This window comes from Doryrhamphus excisus, chromosome 4 (assembly GCF_030265055.1).
Source record: "Doryrhamphus excisus isolate RoL2022-K1 chromosome 4, RoL_Dexc_1.0, whole genome shotgun sequence".
Lineage (NCBI taxonomy): Eukaryota > Metazoa > Chordata > Actinopteri > Syngnathiformes > Syngnathidae > Doryrhamphus > Doryrhamphus excisus.
In genome coordinates this window covers 12,699,462-12,722,547 of record NC_080469.1, presented here as the reverse complement: position 1 = coordinate 12,722,547, position 23,086 = coordinate 12,699,462, and the positions used below count along the sequence as shown (strand labels likewise).

General features: G+C 42.6%; 1 protein-coding gene across 3 annotated transcripts in view; it reads left to right on the top strand.

The window, feature by feature from the left end:
- adgrv1 (adhesion G protein-coupled receptor V1) overlaps positions 1-23,086 on the top strand; it is a 77,234-nt gene that overhangs the window by 36,820 nt on the left and 17,328 nt on the right. For all 3 annotated transcript variants that reach the window (XM_058071122.1, XM_058071121.1, XM_058071120.1), the window contains 34 exons: positions 9-213; positions 304-450; positions 680-935; positions 1,276-1,478; positions 1,598-1,774; positions 1,867-2,049; positions 2,177-2,356; positions 2,446-2,610; positions 3,064-3,187; positions 3,290-3,413; positions 3,487-3,625; positions 3,716-3,901; positions 3,973-4,208; positions 4,286-4,434; positions 4,513-4,711; positions 4,795-5,014; positions 5,086-5,325; positions 5,496-5,645; positions 5,762-5,982; positions 6,057-6,336; positions 6,426-6,569; positions 6,878-7,049; positions 7,140-7,281; positions 7,380-7,936; positions 8,030-8,293; positions 8,451-8,568; positions 8,653-8,824; positions 8,982-9,224; positions 10,185-10,592; positions 11,127-11,299; positions 11,398-11,644; positions 11,771-11,910; positions 12,333-12,493; positions 12,883-12,983. In XM_058071122.1, coding sequence (XP_057927105.1) covers positions 9-213; positions 304-450; positions 680-935; positions 1,276-1,478; positions 1,598-1,774; positions 1,867-2,049; positions 2,177-2,356; positions 2,446-2,610; positions 3,064-3,187; positions 3,290-3,413; positions 3,487-3,625; positions 3,716-3,901; positions 3,973-4,208; positions 4,286-4,434; positions 4,513-4,711; positions 4,795-5,014; positions 5,086-5,325; positions 5,496-5,645; positions 5,762-5,982; positions 6,057-6,336; positions 6,426-6,569; positions 6,878-7,049; positions 7,140-7,281; positions 7,380-7,936; positions 8,030-8,293; positions 8,451-8,568; positions 8,653-8,824; positions 8,982-9,224; positions 10,185-10,592; positions 11,127-11,299; positions 11,398-11,644; positions 11,771-11,910; positions 12,333-12,493; positions 12,883-12,983 — 6,826 coding nt within the window. The remainder of the gene's footprint in view (positions 1-8; positions 214-303; positions 451-679; positions 936-1,275; positions 1,479-1,597; positions 1,775-1,866; positions 2,050-2,176; positions 2,357-2,445; positions 2,611-3,063; positions 3,188-3,289; positions 3,414-3,486; positions 3,626-3,715; positions 3,902-3,972; positions 4,209-4,285; positions 4,435-4,512; positions 4,712-4,794; positions 5,015-5,085; positions 5,326-5,495; positions 5,646-5,761; positions 5,983-6,056; positions 6,337-6,425; positions 6,570-6,877; positions 7,050-7,139; positions 7,282-7,379; positions 7,937-8,029; positions 8,294-8,450; positions 8,569-8,652; positions 8,825-8,981; positions 9,225-10,184; positions 10,593-11,126; positions 11,300-11,397; positions 11,645-11,770; positions 11,911-12,332; positions 12,494-12,882; positions 12,984-23,086) is intronic.

The following is a 23,086-nucleotide window of genomic DNA, read 5'->3' as shown; positions in this document are numbered from 1 at the left end:
CACCTCAGTTTTGGAGAGCTGCACTTTTTACCCGGCGACAGCGAACTCCAAATTGCAGTGAATGTCATTGATGACGATGTTCCTGAGGAGCAAGAGCAATTCCAGGTCCGCCTTAAGAATCCAAAGGGTGGAGCAGAGATTGGATTTGGTGGTCTGGTGAATGTCGTGGTTCCGAGTAACGACAATGCCCATGGAGAGATTGGTTTTGCTAAGGCAAGCTACTGCAAGTTTTGCTATCAGATTTTCTTTCCAAGAATCAACTAAAGTCATTGCTTTTTATTTTTCTCTTTTTACCTTTGTCAGAATTATCTGTCTATGGAGGTTGAGGAGCTGGAGCAAAATTATCAAATCTCTCTCATTGTGGAGAGGAGAAGGGGGACCTTTGGCCGACTGACAGTTCACTGGCGTGCCAATGGGAGTCTGGCGGACATTTACCCAACTTCAGGAGTGGTGTGTGAGCTTATCACACTCAGTAACATTATATAGCATCATGTACTCTATGTACTTATATTGACACCTCCAGTAAGGTGTGAGTGAGAGCACACCTCACATTTGAGCCGCCATTTTTAGATTTACAACCATTATCTTCTAATGTCTGAAATGTTTTGTAAGATATTGTGTACTGTATGTCTATAAAAGAGAATGATCTTGAGGAGTAAGCTAAATATGTCATCCATAGGTAGCATTCTCAGAGGGCCAGTCGATCGGCACCATTCCACTGACTGTGCTAGCAGATGACGTCGCGGAACTGAGAGAAAGTGTTACCATCACCCTAATGGATGTCACCACCGTGGGGCTGCAGGACCCACAACAAGCAGCGGTTATTAACAAGCTGCGGGCAAATGCTCTACTCACCATCCTACCAAATGGTTCCCCCTATGGGGTGATTGGATGGCATCTGGACTCTCAGATTACTCTAATGCAAGAACCGCATGGTGAGGATTATTCTAGGGTGTGACACACAATGCATTGTTTTCTACTGGGAATATATTCAACAGTCAAACTTAGTTTTTGTCATACCACCCATACTTCACCACTGTCCAACAACAGCTTGACTGCATTAGATGTTAGAAGCTGTTACGGGAAGAACACTTTGAGATTTACTGTAATAGGGCTTTGACGGTTTCCTGGATAAAATTAATTCTTTACCAGATTAGTATCTGGACTGTTAAAACAATTCAGAAATGTATCATTTTGTTTTTTTAGCTTTATTGAAGTAGTAATTGGCATCTTTCATGTAAATAATCAGTAACTGTCATTTCTCCTTACTTTCAGCTTTTCCAGTCAATCTGACTTTGTCCATAGTCAGGGAGCATGGCTCCTCAGGTAAGGTCGCAATACATTACAACACCAGGCCAGCTTTGTACCAGCCTCCGTCCAACCAGGCCAGTGCTGATGAGGACTACATTGCCAAAGACAGCACTCTTATTATGACTGAAGGGGCAACCGTGGCACTTGTGACCATCACAATCCTTCCAGTAAGAATAATCTATTCTTACAGTATGTTCACCATGTATTTCAACTTTAGAGATAAGATGATTCTGCGTATGCATGGTATGTGTATTTGTTCTAAGTGTGTAAAAATGTTTTTTCAAAGGATGACATCCCAGAACTATCAGAGAGTTTCCTGGTAAACATCACCAGTGTGGAGTTAGTTAGTGGGCTAGACACAGCAGGCCATCCCTCTGTGAAAAGACCAGGCATGGAAGTAGCTGAAGTCACCATTCAGGAGAATGATGACCCTCGAGGGATCCTGCAGTTTGTTGTACCTGAGGTGAACACAGGGCTTCTCAAGCCTTATTTTAAACTGGAAGTGAGGGAATATTGTAACACACAAGTCTGATTTATTTTCTTTTTCTATGCTAGGATGTGCATGGAATCATGGTGGCCTACGAGATTCCACCTCCTGACAACATCCTCTTCCTGAATGTGGTGCGACTTGCAGGTGTTACTGGAAGACTGGTCGCTTACTGGGAGGCTCAGCCTCTGACTGCTGATCGTAATGATTTTAGCCCGTCATCAGGAAACGTCACCTTTCAAGACGGCCAGGTAAATACATGCAGTGGTTGTTGCTCACATGTCACGTAAGGTTGGGGAAATAAGTGTTCTACACAATTTGCTTACCACTGTCGTGGTCTTTTTATTTTCAAATCTGTCATCATTCATGGGTTCCTAGAGAGAAGCCGTTATTACCATCACCATCTTGGATGATGACCATGTGGAGGACTTGGAGACTTTCAGAGTGACTTTACTGCGTGTGATTGGTGGTGCTCGACTTGGAGATGTTACCTCTGTGACTGTCAGCATTCCGGCCAATGATTCACCTCTAGGGCGATTTGGATTTCAGGCGCTTGAGGTGATTTACAACTAACAACTACAGACTGTCTCCATCAACCAGTTGTTTTAAGGTCACAATAAATTCACATAACCTCTGTCCGTTTGCAGGTTGTTGTAAGCGAGCCAGAATTTGTTGAGGATCCCGTTGCTGATGCCCGACTCGCAGTGTTGCGAAGTGGAGGAGGTGAAGGGGCAGTGACATTGGTGTGGCAGCTGGATGGCCAAGCTGTAAATGACTTGTCACCTCTCAGTGGGACTCTTGTCTTTTCTGAGGTACAACATGACTCACCAGCTACATTTGGCTTCAGTGAATGAGGGAACATTTTAGAAACACCTCTACAGCCTGTTAAAGTGCAGCACACCACTGCACAATACAATAAAAACTACATGTTACAACTGCAGTATAATAATAAATCTATTGTTATTTTTTTTCCCTTAATGTCACTTTTTTTGATGCACAATTAATGTGAGCACATCCTGTTTGACGCTTGGCCAACACAACAGGGGGTGCACAGCTAGGTGACCCTCTGCACACGCTCATTACTGTCCTTGAGAACATTGCTCCTTCTGGCTTGTTCCATATCGGACCCACTCCGTGGGTGTGAGCAAACGCACACTAATATCTTCCCCCACAAAATGATATGTTGTTTGAGGTAGTTTCAATCTGGGTTCATACATACGTAGAATACAAGTTGATTCTAAATGTCTGTTATGTTGATTTTCCAGAATGAATCACTGAAGACTTTTGTGATAAGAGCCCTTGCTGACAGCATACTGGAGGGAGATGAGCACTTCACTGTCAATCTGTTTCCTGGAAATGGCAGTGGTGCTGTCATTGACCCTTCAAATGGTCTGTATTTAAAGGCAAATGGCACTTTTTGGGGGAATTTTTTTTCCCATCATTCACAATATCTATGTGAGACTCTTATGTCAAACTCTTTCTGTGCTTCAGACATGGCGACCGTCACCATCATGGCAGACAAGGCTGCCCTTGGCATCATAGGGCTAGCAGAGTCCTCAAGGACCATTTTTATTGGTGAACCTGAAGGATTATACAATGGCAGCGCTGTTGTCAGGTGAGATAAGCGAAGACAAATGACATCCTATTTAAATAGTGTATGTGAATAAAATGATATGTATTTGTTTCAGCCTTATTCGTGGGCCAGGTGTGTTCGGGGAGGTGCAGGTGCATTGGAATATCACTCCTGCTTTGGTTGCAGAGTTTGAAGAGATATCTGGCACAGTGACTATGAGGGACCAGCAGTCCGTAGCTTCTTTTATTCTAATGGTACTAACCAATGTGGATTGTCCCCCTTGTGAAGTCCCTCAATTTACACCCTCAAAACAATGATATCTACGTTCTCTGTTCTGGCTGAAGGTTGTCGATGATGATTTTCCTGAGGAACGGCGTGATTTCCAGTTAACCCTGACATCCATGTCACCGGGCCTGGAAATCAGTCCCACTGCACGCCATGCCAGGATAATCATGGCAGCCAGTGACAACCCCTATGGCCTGTTCTCCCTCACCCAGCAACAGATCAGTGCAATTGAGGAGGAACAAACTGTGAGTATAAATGTTGTACAGAAAAATGTACAATACATAAGGCTTTTTACTCACCATGCCTTTTTCTTTAGGTAAATGTGACAATTAATCGCTCATTAGGCACGATGGGCAGCGTTTGGGTCACCTTTCAGACTTCAGGCACCACAGCAGTTAGTGGTGAGGACTTTGCTTCAGCTTCAGGGCGATTGCTCTTCGCCCCGGGCCAGACGTCAAAACAAGTCTCAGTGGGTATCTATGATGACAGTCTTCCTGAGGGACCAGAGATGTTCTTTTTTAACATCACTGAAGTGGAAGTGGTAAACACCAGGTACAGAATGATGAAAGTATATGAGAAGTTAGTGTGGACCAGTGATTCTTTAATATATGTCTCCCCCTATTGGTCAGTGGTTTGAACTACACAATAAGAGATTCTGGTCTCCAGCTGGACCAGCCTCCAGTCATAGGTGACATCTCATCTATTGCAGTTGTAATACTGAAGAATGACAATGCTGAGGGTGTCTTAGAGTTTAAACATGGCTATGTAAACATCACGGGTGAGTCAAAACAAATATGCCTTAAAGTTTTCAATAAGCAAAACAAAATGTGGTATCATTCTTGCTCTTCTGTTTCAGTTGAAGAGGATGCAGGCACTTTGTTGATACCGGTGGTGAGGAGAACCGGTTCTTATGGAACTGTCTCAGCTGAATACATTTCCACCGGCCTGAGTGCAACTCCTGGTCTTGACTACATCATGAATAATGGCTCAGTGATGTTCATCCAAGGACAAGAAACTAGTTTTGTTAATGTTACAATTTTAGATGACGAGCAAAGGTAAGACGAAAAGATGAACACCTTCAGAAATAGCTGTAAGCATTTTATATTCATTATAATTACTTGTGAATTATTTTTGATAGTGAATATGCAGAGGTGTTTGAGGTCTTGCTGGTTGGAGCCACAGGAGGAGCGGTCCTTGGCTTTCACAAAGTCGTCAGAGTGACCATCAACAAGAGTGACTCTCCCAGCGGTGTGGTGCGGTTCCTTAACGAGAGCCTAATCACCATTGTCAACCCAAACGGCACTCAAAAACTCACACTTGTCTTAGAAAGGACAGGAGGCCTTGTTGGCAATGCAACGGTACCAAGAAATGCAAAAAAAGATCTTCCGATATGTGTTTCTCTTGATTCCTAATTGGCTTTCATCCTCAGGTTGCTTGGATCATTCTTGGACCAAACAGCAGAGATACCCTCCCTCAGTCCAATACAGATATTAGAGAGCCCTTGAATGGGTCGTTTTTCTTTAGTGATGGAGGGGGAGGCGAACGCATTATTGAGCTGCGGATCCTCCCTCATGGTCAAGTGGAAATAGAGGAAACATTTGTAATAGAGCTCAGCATTCTGTCAGGTGATATGGACCTTGACCATCAGGCTGGCTCCATAACTCTAAAGGCAACTCATATTTTTTTCATTTTTAAACTATGAAATCACATCACAGATGTATTACTTTGTGCAGTTCATCATAAACATGAATACAACCCTCACATTCAGCAACCATTTTATGTTTCTCAAGAGATGAACACAAGTTCTAATATCAATATCACCGTGTCTTCATTTTTTAGATTGAAAAATTTGGAGACCCAAATGGTATAGTTCAGTTTACTGAGGATACTCTTCAAGAACGCCTCTACAGTGAACCCACAGAAGCAGAGGGCTTGAGCAACATATCATTACACATTACACGTCGAGAGGGTATCATGGGTAATATAACGGTAAGCTCACCCACTGATAATGCGTCCACTGGCCTGTGTTGTGTGAAATGAACTAAACAATGAGTCGTTGAAAGCAGTACCCTTCAGGAAACAACTTTTTCTTCTTCACACTTTAGGTCCACTGGCAAATACAGAGTGAATCTGACATAACTGGGGATTTCCTCGTATTTTCCGGCACTGTGCTAATCCGGGAAGGCCAGAGAGAGGCAGAAATAGTGGTTACTCTGATGCCTGACACCGTACCGGAGCTGGAAGAGCTCTACACTGTTCAACTCACAGCTGTAGAGGGCGGTGCTACCCTGGATGTCAACACAAACCTTTTACGCACCCACATTAGGTTTGTCCTCTTTTTTTCTTCCGTGCATTGGCAAATGTTCATGTCAAAATTGAAATTTGATGTTTTATCCTCAGGGTACATGCTAATGATGACCCCCATGGCGTCTTCTCCTTGAATCCTGGGCAGCAGTCTGTGGTAGTGGAGGGGTCAGGGTTAGAGGCCCGCAGAGTTCTGGTTATGAACGCAACTCGGCTTGCAGGGTTGTTTGGCAATGTCAGTGTGGGCTACAGAATCACTGACGGGGCAGAAGAGGTGATGGACATTGAGGTATTTGTGGGAGGACAAGCGGAAGGAAGACTGTTGTTCACAGATGGGCAGGCTTTCAGTGTTGTTACTTTGCCGATCACCAACCAGGTAAGAATGAGACATAATGAAACATCCAACCAATTATACTGTATATTTTAGCTGAGGTGAGATTGATTTCGTTTTTTTTTTTTTGGTAGGTATTTTTATCATTGGGTGAGACTTTCTCAGTAGAGCTAACTGATGTAATACTTTTGAGTCCTTTACTTGGCACACCACCCCGCCTCCACCATGAGTCCACTGTTGCCATGGTGACTATACCAGAGGAAGCTGCCAGCTCAGAGGTCAGTATTGGCCTTTCTGATTAATTATGCAACCAAAACACAATTTTTGCTCATTGTGTACACAAATGTATTCATCAAGTAGCTGAAACTTTGGCATTGTTTAACACGAGAATACAACATTCTAAAAACATTTATAGATCAGTAAAGTGGAAAACACATAATAGGTCCACTTTAATATTTACAATGTGCAGCGGGTCAATAAAAAAAAGCTGCAGGCCACCAATGACCCCGTGCTGCACTTTGGATACCCCAGCATTTAAGCAATATTTAGCATAATCCAATGTCTCCCTTTCCTACATGCTGTTCAGGTGGGTTTTTCCTCTCTGGCCCTGCACGTTTCAAACATTGAAACAGGGGAATGTGAAGCCAAGGTGACACGAGGAGGGTTATTTGGGGATATCAGGGTCGAGTGGAGAGCCGGGTATCCTCCAGGGCAATCTCCACCTGGCTTTAGGATTGGGTTGATCACACCAAGTTCAGGTAAAAAAAAAAAGTACATGATTGTACATGTGTGCTGCATGTGTATTTTGCATTGCTTTGATTACAAATGTGGTCCTTCCTCCTATTCAGGATCACTAACCTTCTCCCATGGAGAAAGGACAAAAGTTATACCTCTGACAGCTTTGGCTGATACATCTGTCCCAACTGCACATGCGTTGTATCTTAGTACGGCTGCCTCTAGCCCTATTTTCGGCAGCCATGTCAAGCTCAGGTAAGCTGTGAATAGTCGTTGCACAAGGATGCCAAAGCGTGACGTCATTGTATTGAACAAACAATGACCAAATCCAATGTGTCATGGTCTCTGTGCAGGTCAGGCTATACAGTAGCAGAAGTGGAGCCATTGGGGATCTATCAGTTTGCTCCCGATTCCCGCCACCTCGTCATTGAGGAGGACATTCAGACTGTAACGCTCTATGTCCAGAGGCTCTATGGTTCTCGTAGCAACAGCACTCGCCTGTCTTACACAACAATTGCAGGCAGTGCATCTACAGGATTTGATTTCATCTCTGTGCCAGATGGACGTTTGGCTTTTGACTCTGCTCGGCAAACCAACACTTCCCTCCATATTTCAATCTTTGATGACGCTCTTTCAGAACCGGATGAATATTTTCACGTCAATCTCACGAATGTTGAAGATACATTTTGGGCAGATGTTGTCCCTCGTCTTAACCCACCTCACAGTCTGGCAACGGTTACCATCCTGGTGAGTGATGTGACCAGTGGAGTGCTGAGTATCGGACCAGGGCTGGTCAAAGTACCTGAGGATAAAGATGAAGAGAGTCAGCAGGAGCGAAAGGTGGTTCTGCGGGTTCGCAGGTCGGACAGTGTGATTGGAGATGTGCGAGTTCAGGTTAAAGCATATGGAGGTGCTTCATTTACTGAATTTTCCTTTATTTAATGTCTGTTTTCATAAGACACTTTTTATCAACAATAATTTACATCGCTGTGATTTCTTCCAGATGGAAGCACAACACCGTTCCCCTTCGCCCATGAATCTGTTCAACCTTTAGCAAAAGAGAATCAGGACTTCCACTTGGAGTCTTCCATTGTGCTCTTGCAGGCTGGTCAGAATGAGACAGAAGTGAGCCTCTTTATTCTGGATGACTCAGAACCAGAAGGACAGGAGGTGTTCTACATCTATCTCAGTGACCCCGAGGGAGGGGCTCAGATCACTGACAATCCAGATCAGGGATTTGGAGCTTTTGCCAAAATCACCATTCTTGGTAAGGGTTTGCAGGGTTTTCTGGCTAATACAATGTGCTTTATATGTCATTGTGCTAAATTAGTAACAATTCTTCTCAATAATCCCAACGGTAATGATGACATAGTACTGCAATAATCATAATGTATTCTTCCTAATTCTTCCCATGTCAATCACAGGGAGTGATTTCCATAATGGTATTGTAGGCTTCAGTTACAATTCACTGATGGGTCAGGTTCTGGAAGAAGACTCCGAGAACAGAACAGTTCAGCTCTTACTGCAAAGGCAACAAAACAGGTTATTATAGTCTTGTGGTAAATAATGTGTACAAATACAAAATGCACTTCTTATTTGTTCAAATGCTTGTTTCTCTGTCCTTAGAGCCTTTGAGGATTTGCAGATTTTCTGGAGAGCTACATTTAACAAAGCAGCTCCAATTCTTGTCAGTAATGGAGTGAACCTAACTAAACAGCTGGTGCACACATCAGGATTTGTACTATGTAGAAGAGGAGTGACAACCTGTGCTTTTACTTTGGAGGTCCAGGATGATGAGGTGAGAGGCCAGAATTAGTTATCTGGAGATTGATCAGTTCGTAATTGATTATTTGACCCTTGTCAGGCAACAGATTCCACATTAAAAGTTTTGTAGACATTCAATAGTATTGTATATATTCTGTAGTGCATATAATAAGTCATCTGTGTTGCTACAGGAACCAGAGTACCATACTTGGTTCTTAGTGGAAATTTTCCAAGTGGGCGATGGCGCCACCATCAATGAGACCAGCCGATTTGCCAATATTACTTTGGCGGAAAGTGATGATCCACGAGGCATAGTGTACTTTGCCATCAGCCACAGGCTCCCCACCGCCACTCCAACGACCACAAGACTCAGTCTCCAGGTGTACAGAAGAGCAAGCACAGCTTCAGCCATGTCTGTATGGTATCGCACTCTGGTATGTTGAACATTTTAATGTCAATGTGCACATCATACGGGTAGGCCAGCATGCTTTCAATGTAGGGCAACATGAGTTTGATGATGGAGAACACCCTAATAACGTTTACTACATTACGGACTAAACAATATTAATCAATCATACTTACCTCATGAGTCCAACATCACGAATCTAACTACATACAGTACATATGCAATGAAATTCTCAAAATAGATTCCGTGGATGCAGAGGTGTTCCCACTCAAAGTCCTTCCTTTGCATTATATACTGCTAAAATTTAAAACAGATTAAATTACTTTATTAATTGTTAATGTCACAAAGAACATAGATCTTTTGGCGTTAGCTGAGTTGAAAGAGCCTTCCTGAGTCTTCCAGTCTGAGTCTGGAAGATTCAGAGTCTTCTGAGTCTACTTTAATCTTGGAGTGCACTTTCAACGAAAATCAAAAACCTCATACCGACACAAAACGGGTTCCCCTGCTTTCATCTTCTCTACTTGTGTCAGCCGCTTACGAAAAGCTTTGGTGTGAGACAAAAGCATTCCTCAGTCAACTCAATTCAGTCGAGTTATTGTTTTTAATACAACCAAAGCAGTCATGCTCAAAGTACGTAGATTGAAGAAGTAGATTGAATAACTGAGCCAAGTCAAGCGTTCACAAACATCTTTTTCTGCAAAATGCTAAATGGTTGAACAGGGTAACTTCGAGTCACATGAGATGAGATGTCTTTAAAATTCACACAAAAAGTGTCTTTGTGTTCAATCAACCTACATGCTAAGTATCTCATGCTCCCAGCCACGAGGTAGCATACAGTATCTATATGTTATTTACAGTCAAATGCTGTACTGTATTCCTCCTCAATTTCTTTATTTGGCATTCCACTGTAACAAAAAAATATATACATATTATATATATAGATGAAAAGATGAAGAAAACATGTCTAGCTGTCCTATTTTCCTTCCAGGAGCTGCCCATGGAGGATTTGTTTGGACCATATGTAATCCATCCAGCTAAAGCCGGAATGGATTTCCCTAGACAGGACGGCATGCTAACCTTTGATGCAGGTCATCGCAATGCATCTCTGGACATTTATCTAACCCCTGACATTGCGTCACCTTTACCCAGGCCTAAGCGCTTCCAAGTGGAGCTTTTTAACGCCACAGGCGGCGCCCGAGTGCACCCGGAGTTTGGCCTCGCAAATGTGACAATAGTGTCAAATGTTGCCAGTGCCACTATGTGGGCCTTGCTGGGGAAATTGCATCAACCTCTCGATATGACGATATTAAACCAGATGTTACACGGACTCATCGACCGGACTGCTGCCATGTTACCTCGAGAGCAGATGACTGCTGTGCTTGAAGCTTTGGGGAAGGTGAGAATTTCACTTGACACTCCTGAAGGGGGTTCTGATCAACTACTGTATAATTGTTACAATTGTGGTTTATGGGCGATTAGCATGAGTGGTTAGCACGCAGGCCTCACGACTAGGAGACCCGAGTTCAATTCCACCCTTGGCCATCTCTGTGTGGAGTTTGCATGCATGGGTTTTCTCCGGGGACTGCAGTTTACGGTTTTGGTCCACATTCCAAAACAATGCTAGGTTTGGCGACTCCAAATTGTCCATAGGTATGAATGTGAGTGTGAATGGTTGTTTGTCTATATGTGCCCTGTGATTGGCTGCCGACCAGTCCAGGGTGTACCCCACCTCTTGCCCGAAGACAGCCGGGATAGGCTCCAGCACCCCCTCGTGAGGATAAGCGGTAAAAAATGAATGAATGTAACAATTGTGACAATTAGTTAGCTAATTAACAAACAACCCTTCATGTTTACATTGAGAGCTTGAGTTTACCATTAAATGTTAAAATCCCTGCTCTAAATCTTGCATCTCTGTCTTTTCTTGAACCAGGTACTTGCAGTGGCCGAGAGCACCGCTATACATGAAAGCAGCCGCAATTTGACCTATGACCTGCTATGCACTTTGGCCAACCCCAGCAGAGCCGACACACGGGGCCTTAGCCACCTTGTAGAGGTGGCTGAACGATTTGCCTTCTCCTTCCTCACAAACAGTCACTGTGAGATGTGAGTGTGTGAAACACAGTGCATGCTTAAACTTGATTTAAAAATTCTGTTTTGTTTTGTTTTTTTTATAATGTTGTCTCTTTTTTATACCTTTTCAGAGGAGGTTATATCTTGGACACGTGTCCACACATGTCCATGTCTGCCTTCCAGTGGTATCCCACGCAAATCAATGGACACACATTCAGGGGGCGTAATGGAGACTTCTTGCAGCTTCCAAACACATTGCTGGCAGTGCCGGCCGTAACCACCCCAGATTGTCGCAACCTCAGCCGCATTCATATGATTGAGTTCAGAAATGACATATGGTTTCTCACCAATGATACAGCGAATGCTCTCAATGGGAAGGTATTGATTAGCCCTTAAGACTCTACAGGCTCTCTTTTCTTTTCAGTAGGTGGCAGTATTGGCCCATACAGATACAGCCATGTTAACCACAGGGCACTTTTTCGTGTCATTCTGTGTACTGTCTAGGTTTTCTCTGTCAGCTTACAGGACAGACCATCAAGACCACTTGGAGATGGTATAGAGGTGACTTATCGTATCCACACTACTGGTCAGCCACTTAAACCAGGACGTTCTATGTGCCTGCTCTGGAACCAGACCACTTCAAGGTAGCACACCACAGATACAAGCCAGCACATCCTTTGAAAACTCAAAATAAATACTCTGTATAGTTGACGTCTTGTGCTTATGTCTTATTGTCATCGTCATATTGCTGGGCAAGGTCAGGTTGTATCTACAAAACACTGAATTATCCTGGTCACCTTCAGTTTAATGGGGACATTGTAGACGTCTAAATTGCAGCAGATTTAACTTTTGCTCGAACACTTCCCGTAAAGTAATAATGCAATAATCACACTACTGAGAGATTGGCTTGAGAGAGGGATTGAGAGAAGTCAAGTAGTCATGAGCAAGGAAAGGACACAGAAACCTCAGTTCCAGTTATTCCATTTTATATAAACATAATTGTGATGCCTGTGGCCTTGTTTTGTAATTTTTTTAAAGATCTGTGCTCTTCCTCTCCTTCCTCTAGCTGGTCATCAGATGGTCAGTACTGCAGGGTTGTGAAAGAGAGAGGGAGCTATGTGGAGTGTGCCTGCTCCCACATGTCTATTTACACCGCCTATGCAGAGTTTGCCCCCCTGGCATCATACAACCAGGCCTTCTACGCCTCAGGGTTCATTTGCATCTCAGGTATAAAACATCACACAGCACACTATGAATTGTTATATACATATATTTGTCTTTAAATTCTCCTCCTATGTGAACTCTTCTCCAAACTACGTCAATGGACGTAAGTGGATAAGAAGACAGTAGTGTCAAAATAGTGATCCTCTTTCTTTTAGACTTTCTTTGTAGGGAAAAAATTAAAGTCTTTTAATCGGTTAGTATGAAAGCCTGTGATTGACTGGGAGTCAACCGGGATAGGCACCAGCTCACGCATGACCCAGAACAGGATCAGCAGTCGAAAATGAATGAATGCATAACAATGTTTAATTACTTGACTAACCGTATATTCATGGATGCAAAAGATACATTTATTTTAATTTCTTAACAATGGCTCCTTGTTCTCCCCTTTTCAGGTTTTGCACTGGCCATAATAGCCCACATCCTGTGCTCCCGTTTCCCTATGTTTGCTGCCAAACTGCTGGTTCACATGATGGTGAGCTGCCTAGGAACACAGGTAATGCGATTTCGTTATTTTTAATACTCCTTCTGGTGGTGTGTTTAGTATATTTTGAGGGCATTTTTACTTACTTACTTACAAATTACAACTTTTTACTCTCTTTATATTCTTCTTGTGTACCGACAGTGTACTTTTAGAATTTTTTGTATTTATGGATATAAAAAGAAAATTGGATGTCACTGGTTTGCGTTGTTTGCGGGCCCCAGTGTCCTGACAACACAACCATGCCCGTACCATCACCGATTAAAAACGGAAGCTATCACGGTGAGCAGTGAGTAAGATATGCAGTCTGTGGTTTGTCTCCGTGTTGGTCTCAGCTGTGTGTGTGTGCTCGACAAGTGCAGGACTGGTAAATTTCCACAGGTAGCCCCTCTCTTTGGATGACAAACATCAGCCTTGAGTCGTTGGGGGCTACGCACCTTGGGCTCTACCCGTTTATGGCCGAGACTTAGATGGGTTTGGAATGGAAAATTCCATCCTGTACTTTTTCTATGTCAATGTATGATTTGGCCTCCTTTCTTGGAGGTGCATGACATTGTACTCTTGTTCATAATAAAGTGTTTGTCTATTAACCTCTGGTTGAATCACGCAAATGAACAGCATTCACTCTTAAAAGTGATCGACTGGTGCCGCTGGGAATAATGTGCAAGCTATGACTGACTCTGAATTAAATGACTTCCATTGTCAGTCATATTCCACTACAAACTGTGCCTTTATAAAGAGCGAATGAAAATAATTTACCTACACCATGAGCTTGGTGAGATTCAAAAAACCAACACTCTTGCACTTCCGAGACAATAAATGTGATTGGTTTTGTTATGGATGTCCTGTGTGGTGTCATTAAGGATGCCCTAAGGTCCCAGACTTGCTTGTGTCTAGCCATTGATTGGCACCATAGGTCCCAGGACCAAACACTTCTGATCAAGTGGGTTGCTGCTAGCAAAGTGCAGAAAATTACAGTTGCTGCTTTGAATTATGTCTCTCATTATCACCATTTTACCACGAAACGATTAAACATGCTAATTATTTACTGTTTGTTAACATTACCGTAGATACAGTGCTCTGAAACTAACTCTGAATTTAAAAATTCTAACTCAAACAATTACTCTTGGTTTGGTTCCTTCGACATCTTGACATTTATTCAGGCATTTGGAGCAGATTCCCTTCACTAATAAAAACAACAGCTAAGATTAAATAGAGTTGTCTCACATGATTAAAACATTCTCTATGACTTGATTTGGATTCTGGGCAATGCTGCATTGTAAAATGAGGCTGAAATGGTAATGATTTCTCCCATCCAGGCCTTTTAGGTTGAGTGCATTGAAAGCAGTTAAGCACTTTGCCTCTCTGCTCAGGAAGACAACTGAAAATTGTCTTGAGGGGAATGGAAATTTCCCCAACGCATGTGTGAGATGTCATCAGTGCTGTGTGTGCATGTGTGTGTGTGTGTGTGTGCGCATATACATGGAAATTTTTAGGGACTAACCAGGTTCCATCATTACTACCAACATCTGTACAGTAACTTACACTGCAATTACATGGGTCACTATAATATGACTTTAGCAGTGGCAGCCAGTCCCTTTGGTACCAAGGCCTTCATTGGGATCATTTTCAAATATTTTTCCCCAAACACTGCCAATTTAAAAATTATATTAAACATGTAAACATGCCACAATGGTGTTTGAAACCACGGTTGCTAGGAGGTGCTTGAACAAGTTCTTCGGTGGCAACTTTAGTACATTAAGTAAGAAAGTTGTGACCTTTATTCTTTATTTCTACGGCTTATCGTCATGAGGGTCGCGGGGGTTGCTGGAGCCTATCCCAGCAGTCTTCGGGCTAGAGGCAGGGCCAGCCAATCACAGGGCACATATAGACAAACAACCATTCACACTCACATTCATACCTATGGACAATTTGGAGTCACCAATTAACCTAGCATGTTTTTGGAATGTGGGAGGAAACCGGAGTACCCGGAGAAAACCCACGCATGCACGGGAAGAACATGCAAACTGAGATGGCAGAGGGTGGAATTGAACCCTTGCCTCCTAGCTGTGAGGTCTGCACGCTAACCACTCGACCGCCGTGCAGCCCAAAGTTGTGACCATTTTACCAATATAAGGCCCTTTATCTTCAGTCACCAATAAGCCTGACATACATCGCTGCTAATAACTTCCAGTTATTCACAAACTTCCACCGGTCCAACAGTGCTTGTCCAATCCAATCAGGACATGCTCTTCAGTCAAGATTTTTTGTCCAAAAAACAGTCAATTATATAATCAAGCTTTTGATTTTGTTTTTAATAGCTTCAAGCTTAAAGTTAAGTAACAACACAACCTTTTATGAGAAAGTTAAACCCCAATAAAACACAATTTGAACGTCCCGTGTATTGTACTTGCACAGCCCACTACATCTCAGACAGTAATCTCACTCAGTCAAAAGTGTTTTTCCCACCCTATATCTGAGAAGTGTTCAGGGTCCTCTTGTTCTGGTGAAAGGATTTCCTGTTAGCTCTGGGATCAGCTCCAGCATTCAGATCTTAGCTTGTCAGCCCATAAACACACTCACACACACAACACCCTCTTTTCAATGCACCCACCTACTCAGCTCACTTCCCGCATTTTAACAAAGTGAATAAGCTGTGTGGTTACGGGCAGGATTCCCAAAAGCAGGGTCCAGTGGAGATTTGCATGCATGTAGTTTATCAACTCTCCATTAGAGGGAGTATGTACACAAACATAAGGTAAATAATGCATTTTTCCTGAGGAAGTTTATCTTTTCCTATCAGGAACTATCAATCATTGAATCAATACACAATGTTAGTTTTTTGTGTGGCTGTCTTTGTATCGCACATCAGATGTCCTGTCCTATTTTAGTTCTTTTGTTCTTAAGTGTTTGGAATCGAAAGATTTCTTCTCCTGTGAGGGGGAGAGCTGCTAATGCAAGTTGTGTAATTGCCTCTAAGGGATGAAAATAACTGGGAGAGTCTTTTTTGGGACTTGTGTGTCATGAGCCCTTGCCTTTCATTTTGCTCGTAAAAAATGAACATATCTGATACAAACACAATCATTTCGGGGAATATTGTTTTCCTCTCATGTTGTTGTTTCTCTCATCCTAGCCTTACTGCTTCTAAATAGTGACTCATGTCCTCATTGTCCTCGGCCTCCTTTTATCTTTCCGCTGAGATTAGCTTATTAGAATAATGTCAGGCACCAAAAGCTATCTCTCTTTTGCTTTCTCTCTCACTCCTTTATTCCTGTGGAAATGACAAGACACATCCTGTGTGACTCATCAGTTTGACTGATGACAATCTTTCCTAATCTAATTACAGACAGTCCAGTGCCCCTCTTCATGTTTTATTATCATTAACAGGGGCCTCGGTGAGGATCCCTGTGGAGCTTCATGTAAGCAAACATGACTTTATGTTGTACTGGGACATTTTTGCAAAAATACAGCTATTATTGGATTACTTTCTGCAGTCATATGCAATTGGGGGCCAGCAAAGTTTTTTCTGCTGGCCTAACCACTATCAGTCAAACGGACCTACATTTGCAAACTCTGGTTTATATTCCATGGAATTATATGAACTTATTCCCAATAATGCATTACCTTTATTTCATAGCGTGTCTCTTAGCTTTAAGTAGTGTAGTATATGTACAGGTGCTATGTTTGATTTTTTTTCTCCAATCAAAATTAAGCTGTGTATGTCCACACACACACACCATTGTAAATGGCTTCCATATTCATAGAGAACTATTGAAGTTAACAGCAGATGTACAGTATATAAAGCACTATATAGTAGTCTGCACTTTGGGTCAGTCATTGTTGTCACTGAATCCTTATCATTGTCCTGCAACCAATTCTGGACTCTAGAGGTTATATTCACATTTTTGCCAAATGTCTGTTGACCTCAGAGGCGGTGACCTCGAAATCACTTCCATGAACTTTCCTCCATTTCCAGAAAAAGCACAGTATAAACAGTAACAGGAGGCCACAGTAACCTCTCACCTTCGTCCCCGTTTTAGTGTTAACTCCTGTCTCCTGTTAGCCGCAATGCAGTTTATCACATTGTGTGCATGTACAGGGTTGGAGAGCTACTTTATGAGTTATGCACACCCACTGGGACAACTTCTTAGTGCCTTCTTAGAACTTGTATGTTGTAAAGCGCTGTTGCATGGGAATGCATGAAAACTACAGATGATGTTGTGTCAAAGGAATATGTGATCCATGCCTGGTATCTATTTATTTACTGGCCTGTTATGAAGCATGAGGAAAAGTCAAAGTTTTTTTTAATAAGCATACAACAAAAGTTCAAACTGTGTTTCCTGTAGTCTTCTGTAATACGTGCCAAACACCATGCAGTGTCAGATACCTTTTACCTGATTCAATGGCATCTCCGGTTACCTATCAAGGACAAACAGGACTGCTGACACTACAGTTGATAAACAAAGTGGGAACCTACAGAACTCTTTAGTATCTTTCTATTTTTGGAGTTTGACCGCTTGTCTTGGCTGCACTTTCGGGTGAACTTTGGCGCTTTGGAGGACATTTGTTTACCCTGAAACCATTGAGCTTATTGGTGCTCCAGATGGATACGTGCGTTTCTTTGTTTTCTTTTTTTCAAGATTTTTTTTCAAGATTGCTTGACAACATCGGCGAACATGAGATAGAAAGAGAAATGATTGGAATCATGTGAGACTGCCTTGAACAGAAAATTAGTTGCCTCTCATCCTCAGGGCATCAGGAAATGTTCAACAGAGGAAATGGTTTAAGCAAGTAATTGCATCTGTAATATGGTCTTTTGTTTTTGGTCTTTAAACACATTTTGCAAAATGTTTGGAAATATTAAAACACTACGATGCAATATTTATGCCGTTGAACACAGTAATGTGAGATCCATGCATATGTGGCATTGATGCATGCACAAATTAAAAGCAAAACACATAAGTCACCGCGTGTAAATACCCTAATTTCCGCAACCAACCCATAAACAAACAAGAGAATAAACCGGCTAAAACTTAAATCAGCAACAACCTGCAGGGGTCAGTGTAGCTCCACAACATGGGCCAAGTTCAAGCTCAGACTGAATGAATGTCCCTGATCGATCACTCAATGAATAACCACTTCTTCTGACTGGACTATGAGATCTGTCTGTGATCACAGATTTGAATGCTGCAACAGAATAACAGAAAAATGGCAGTAAGTTGTAAAACATTACAAATATCATCAATAAGCCAAAGTGTTTGAAAGATGCACCGCGAGTTCCCTTTGTGGCATAAGTGAAAGACAATTTTCAACATTTTGACAAATCAATCACCCTTTGATGAGAAGAGCTGCAGCTGATCAACCATTTACACAGAACAGCTGGTTGGGCAGACAAAGCTGCTTTAGTAGGTCAATATCGGTTTATGATTATCATATGAAGTCTTGAACGTATGTTATGCACAGAATGCTTTCATTGAAATTATGAATGATTTTTACTGATTTTTTACTGTGTTCTGTTCATTCTGCTGCAAAGAGGAGCCAACTTAACCCAAGTGTCCCAATGCTTTTCCCCATATGTAGCAACTGCTGTTTCTCAATGTTGCCTCTGAAGCCACAGGAAATCATATAAGAAGGGCGCAGTTGGATGCTATTTTTTGAGTTGTGGTTCAGTCCCATAAATGCATAGTCAGTACAGTTGTGGCAAAGCAAAGCAGAGGTTGTTGACTACTATACACATCACATGTCTCAAATGCTTTGCTGTCAGGTATCCAGAATCCCATATACCAGAAGCTAAAAAAAGAAATTCTAAGGTTTCCTCGAAAGTAAACCAATTTGAATGGAAAACAGATGCAGTTTTCCAGTAGGAGACACTCCTTGACTTAAGTGTGAATTTTAAAAACAAGGAGTTCTGTTGGAATGCAGTTAAATGTGCTTCGTGGGGATTTGGCTGGCTCATCTGGTGTCACTAAACTACAATGGCTACAAAGCTAAACCCTGACATATTCCTTGTGATGGACTACTTTTATGAATCATGCTTTATTTATCAATTCATACCATATAGACTAAAGGGGAAAATGGGCTTTGACTGCAGTTCTTGATCAGTTGTGGGGGAAATCATTAATCAATAAAGTTTGGAGAAGAGGACTGGTGAATCTTTCTGAATCTTTGAGTTTGAACTGCATCCATTTTGCCTCAATTGCATCAAGACACAATGAATCAACATTCAGTCAGTAAAGTTATGCATTCCGGGAATCTATCACTCGTTCTCAGGATACACCCCATTGCTCCCAGATCATGTTTTTGGCTGCTTCACACATAGAAACAGTATATTATGTTGCTGCCAGATCAATGTACTGTAGGTGCCATGTTGTGGTTGTTTGGATGGGAAACAGAGCAAAGGGGAGTCAGTGTTTATTTGCCAACAGCTGGCTCAGTGAGTAAGCCTCGGCTTGAGGTTCAACCCCAAACACTTCTGAACTTTACTTCTATTCTTTGGCCTCAGTGAACTGCAATTGCAAGTCAGTATAAAATCACATTCCTTGTCAGTTGTCTTGCTATGACCATCCAGTGCAACTATTATGGAAAGATTAAAAAAAACATGGAAATTGAAGATCACCGGCCCCGGATGTTTGAGCTATTTTTTTTCATTGCGGTCATGCATGCACTTTCAATTGTCCTCTCACTCTTTTTTTAGTTTAACAACCTCACCTCTTGTGCATCACAGCTTTAAACGCCATACTCCTTTGCCCTCCATCTACGTAGACACACAAGACCTGGCCTACTAACCCACCTATCAGTCAGCCTGTGACCTGCTTCATGCAACTGCTTGTCCTGTGCGTTTTGGCACATAAACAGCACGTCCACCACAACTGACAAACTGCAGCACGTGAGAAGACTGATGGTGGTCACAGTAGAGTACTGTACTGCCTGGAAGGAAATAATAGCACAAGCTAGTGACGGCAATGCTCTTGACAGCATTTCTGATATTAAAAAATGAAGTCACAATGGCTTCATATTCATACAATTCCAAGTGTGAATGTTTCATATGATCTCAAAGGGGAAAAAGTGGTTTTGTGTAATAAGTGGAGCCAAAATTACCATCATCCCATACGTCTGTTTTTACTTTGCTGTATTTCATTGTGAACAAAGGCTAGGGTGCAGGCTGTGGCTGGAACCAGCTAGATCAGACCGGTAGCTGTTAGGAGGAGGGGGTAGGTGGTGGGAGTTGGAGGAAGTCGAAGGAAGGGTGTTGTTGGATTGTGGGTATAGCTGAAGAGGAACTATAAGAAAGGGATAGAACGGCTGGAGGAGGAGACAGTTGGAGTGTTTTGCAGAGTGGATGGATGGTCTGGCAGCCAGACAGCTATGGGGGTCACCCGCCCTGCTCTTCCCCCCACATTAGTCAGTGATGTAATGCAGGCAGGGGCTATTTTTAGCTGCACTACTGCTGCACTGCTTCCATAGCTTCAGCTACATCGATCAGCAGCGATATTCTCTGGGACTGGGACTGGGAGAGCAGCAACCACCAATAGCATTCAGTCACTATAACCAAGTGTTGCTCTAGAGGCCATGTTTCCACATAGTGAGCTAGTTTATCATTGACTTTATGAAAAGTTTCCCATACAGTGGAGTCCCTAAAGTTAGACACCTCAGTAGTCGTTTAACCCAATAGATCAAAACCTCGTGCATTCAGTTTTCAGGGGAAAGTATGTCAGCCCTTCAAAGATGAGCAAAGTCATGGTTACAATAGTTACAAATGTATTTCAAGTCCATCCATTAAGTCGTTGATTTGTGCACGTAACTGAAGAGCTGTGCACAAAAATGTTACTGGTCCAGGTCATGGGCTGCCTTTTTTTATAAAACATACTTGGTAGATAAGCAAGATGAGGCCACTGTCTGCATGCCTTCTTATTGTCTTGTTTTCAGCAATGCCTTGGCTCGATATAATCATGTTCAAGCAAAACAACGCCTTGCTATGCAACCAATGAGCCTGTTTTTATTTTGGGATGCTTCTATACTTCTGTTGTTTCGTTTGACCAGATAAACCAGCACATGCCACCATCACTTGACTTGACTTGTACCTCCCAGTGTCTGCTATGAGTTAGTCTGTAGCCCGAGGGTCTAGACAAGTCGACTCCTTGTGACTTACACAATACAGAAGGTGAGCTGGGGGGGGACAAAGGACACTGCAGGCAGATAGGTCCCGATAAACCCTCCATCCAGACTTGACACCTCCCCACTCTGATAACCTTTTCCCGCTGTAGGTCATCATTACCTGGGTGCTGCTGACATGTAACTAAGTTACTTTCCCAATGACCTGAACAAAGGCCACATGCTGTAACTGTGACCTCGATACCTACATAGCAAAACGTAGACAATAAGGCCTTCATAAAGGGCTTATCCATACCTGCACCAGGTCAACACAATTTCTTCCTATATGCTGATCCACCTCAGATGTGTTTGGATATTGAAGAAGAAATCATGGATATAAAACTGATCTGTTCCAGAATCAAATTGTCACATCATAAAATCTTTATTAACGCTAATTTTAATATTCATATCTGGCTTACAAGTGTATAAATAAGTTACTGACCCACTTATCTGGGTCACGGGTGCACTGGTCTCAGTAGAGAAGTCCAAACTTCCCAGGTGTCCGGCCACTCTTCCAGTTGCACCTGGAGAAAACCGAGGCACTCCCATCTTGACTGTGAGCCTGCTTACATCTTACTTTGTGTGGATGGTCTTCTTCAATAATATGTCGACACCCCTTGTTGAGGCTGGTTCTTCTTTTGCATGTAGCTAAAATCCTTTGCTCATTTGCTAAACTGAGGCAACGCACATTATGCTGATGTGTTGCCTTTTGTGTGTCTTCAGAAGTAACATATGTTTATTCAAGACTGAGGTCAATGTTGTGACTATAGCCACTATATCTGCATGATAGCTTGGAGCTTCTTCTAGCAGCTACTTGTCTGTCCCATGCTCAGTTCCAGGCATGAGTTTCCTTCCTGTGCCATGCCACCTACTTGTACCCTGCAGGGTTAGGACTCATGAGTCCTATTTGTGAAAAAAAAAATGCTTGTTCGTCCTCTTACTGAAATAAATATTCAAGCAAACAGATAATTCCGCTTGCTACTCAAACAGATATGGTGTACCCTCATGTCACTGTTTATGATGGATACATGTGGAACTGGCAATGTCAAATCCTGTTGTCCATTTACAATGTTACTATAGACACAGCAAATTAGCCGTGTCAATGGTAAATGCTGATAGAAGAGCATATATGGTCATGTTGAGTGTGCCATTCAATTTCCTTTGAGGTGAAAGACATTGTTATGTAACTAAATGTGGCCAGGGGGCCCTTCATTTGTTACCTGAGGCTCTGTGTTGCCTGATGGGTGTAATGTGAGTAGCAACTGACAACAGGTTATCATTCACGCCTCCTCTTTTTGTGGCACGCCTCTCACCCAACAGCCTGCAGATTATGTAATAAGGACCATGCCTCATTGGCACCGCCTTTTCAGATGGCCATCAGTGTCACAGGGTTTACTGCTGCCCTTATTGGCTTTTCTACACTCCTACCTGATGCACTTCCCATGTTGATTCCCCATTTCCTAATCTCTAGTATGCAAACTTGATTTCTGCACTTTGTATTTCTTCAAATGAATTTTGGATTTTTTTTCTTCTGCAGGTAGCACATCTGCATTATAGTTTCTTTTTTGGGGAAAGTAAATTAAAATATTGTATATCATGAAGCGTATACTGGGCACTGTGCTATATTTTCAGCAATAATGTGTTCATTGCATTTTCAAACCAATGGTCATGCTAAACACACGCCAAACTGACATACTGCAAATAAACCTGAAGAACTCCCCTGAGGAAGGATGGTCATCGAAGGCTCTAATTTTGTAGACCGACATGTTAACCCCCCACCCCCATCTCAGTGTAGAGCCGAGCCGGTCCCAGTTGGCGTCATACTTTCAGCTGGCGCCTTGCGCCTACGCCTGCGCCTGCGCCTGCGCCTGCACCTGCGCCTGCACCTGCGCCTGCGCCTGTTTGGTTAGCCTTCTGACTGTTACTCTCAGATGGGCAATTGTTGATTATGTTAGCACTGTATGTTG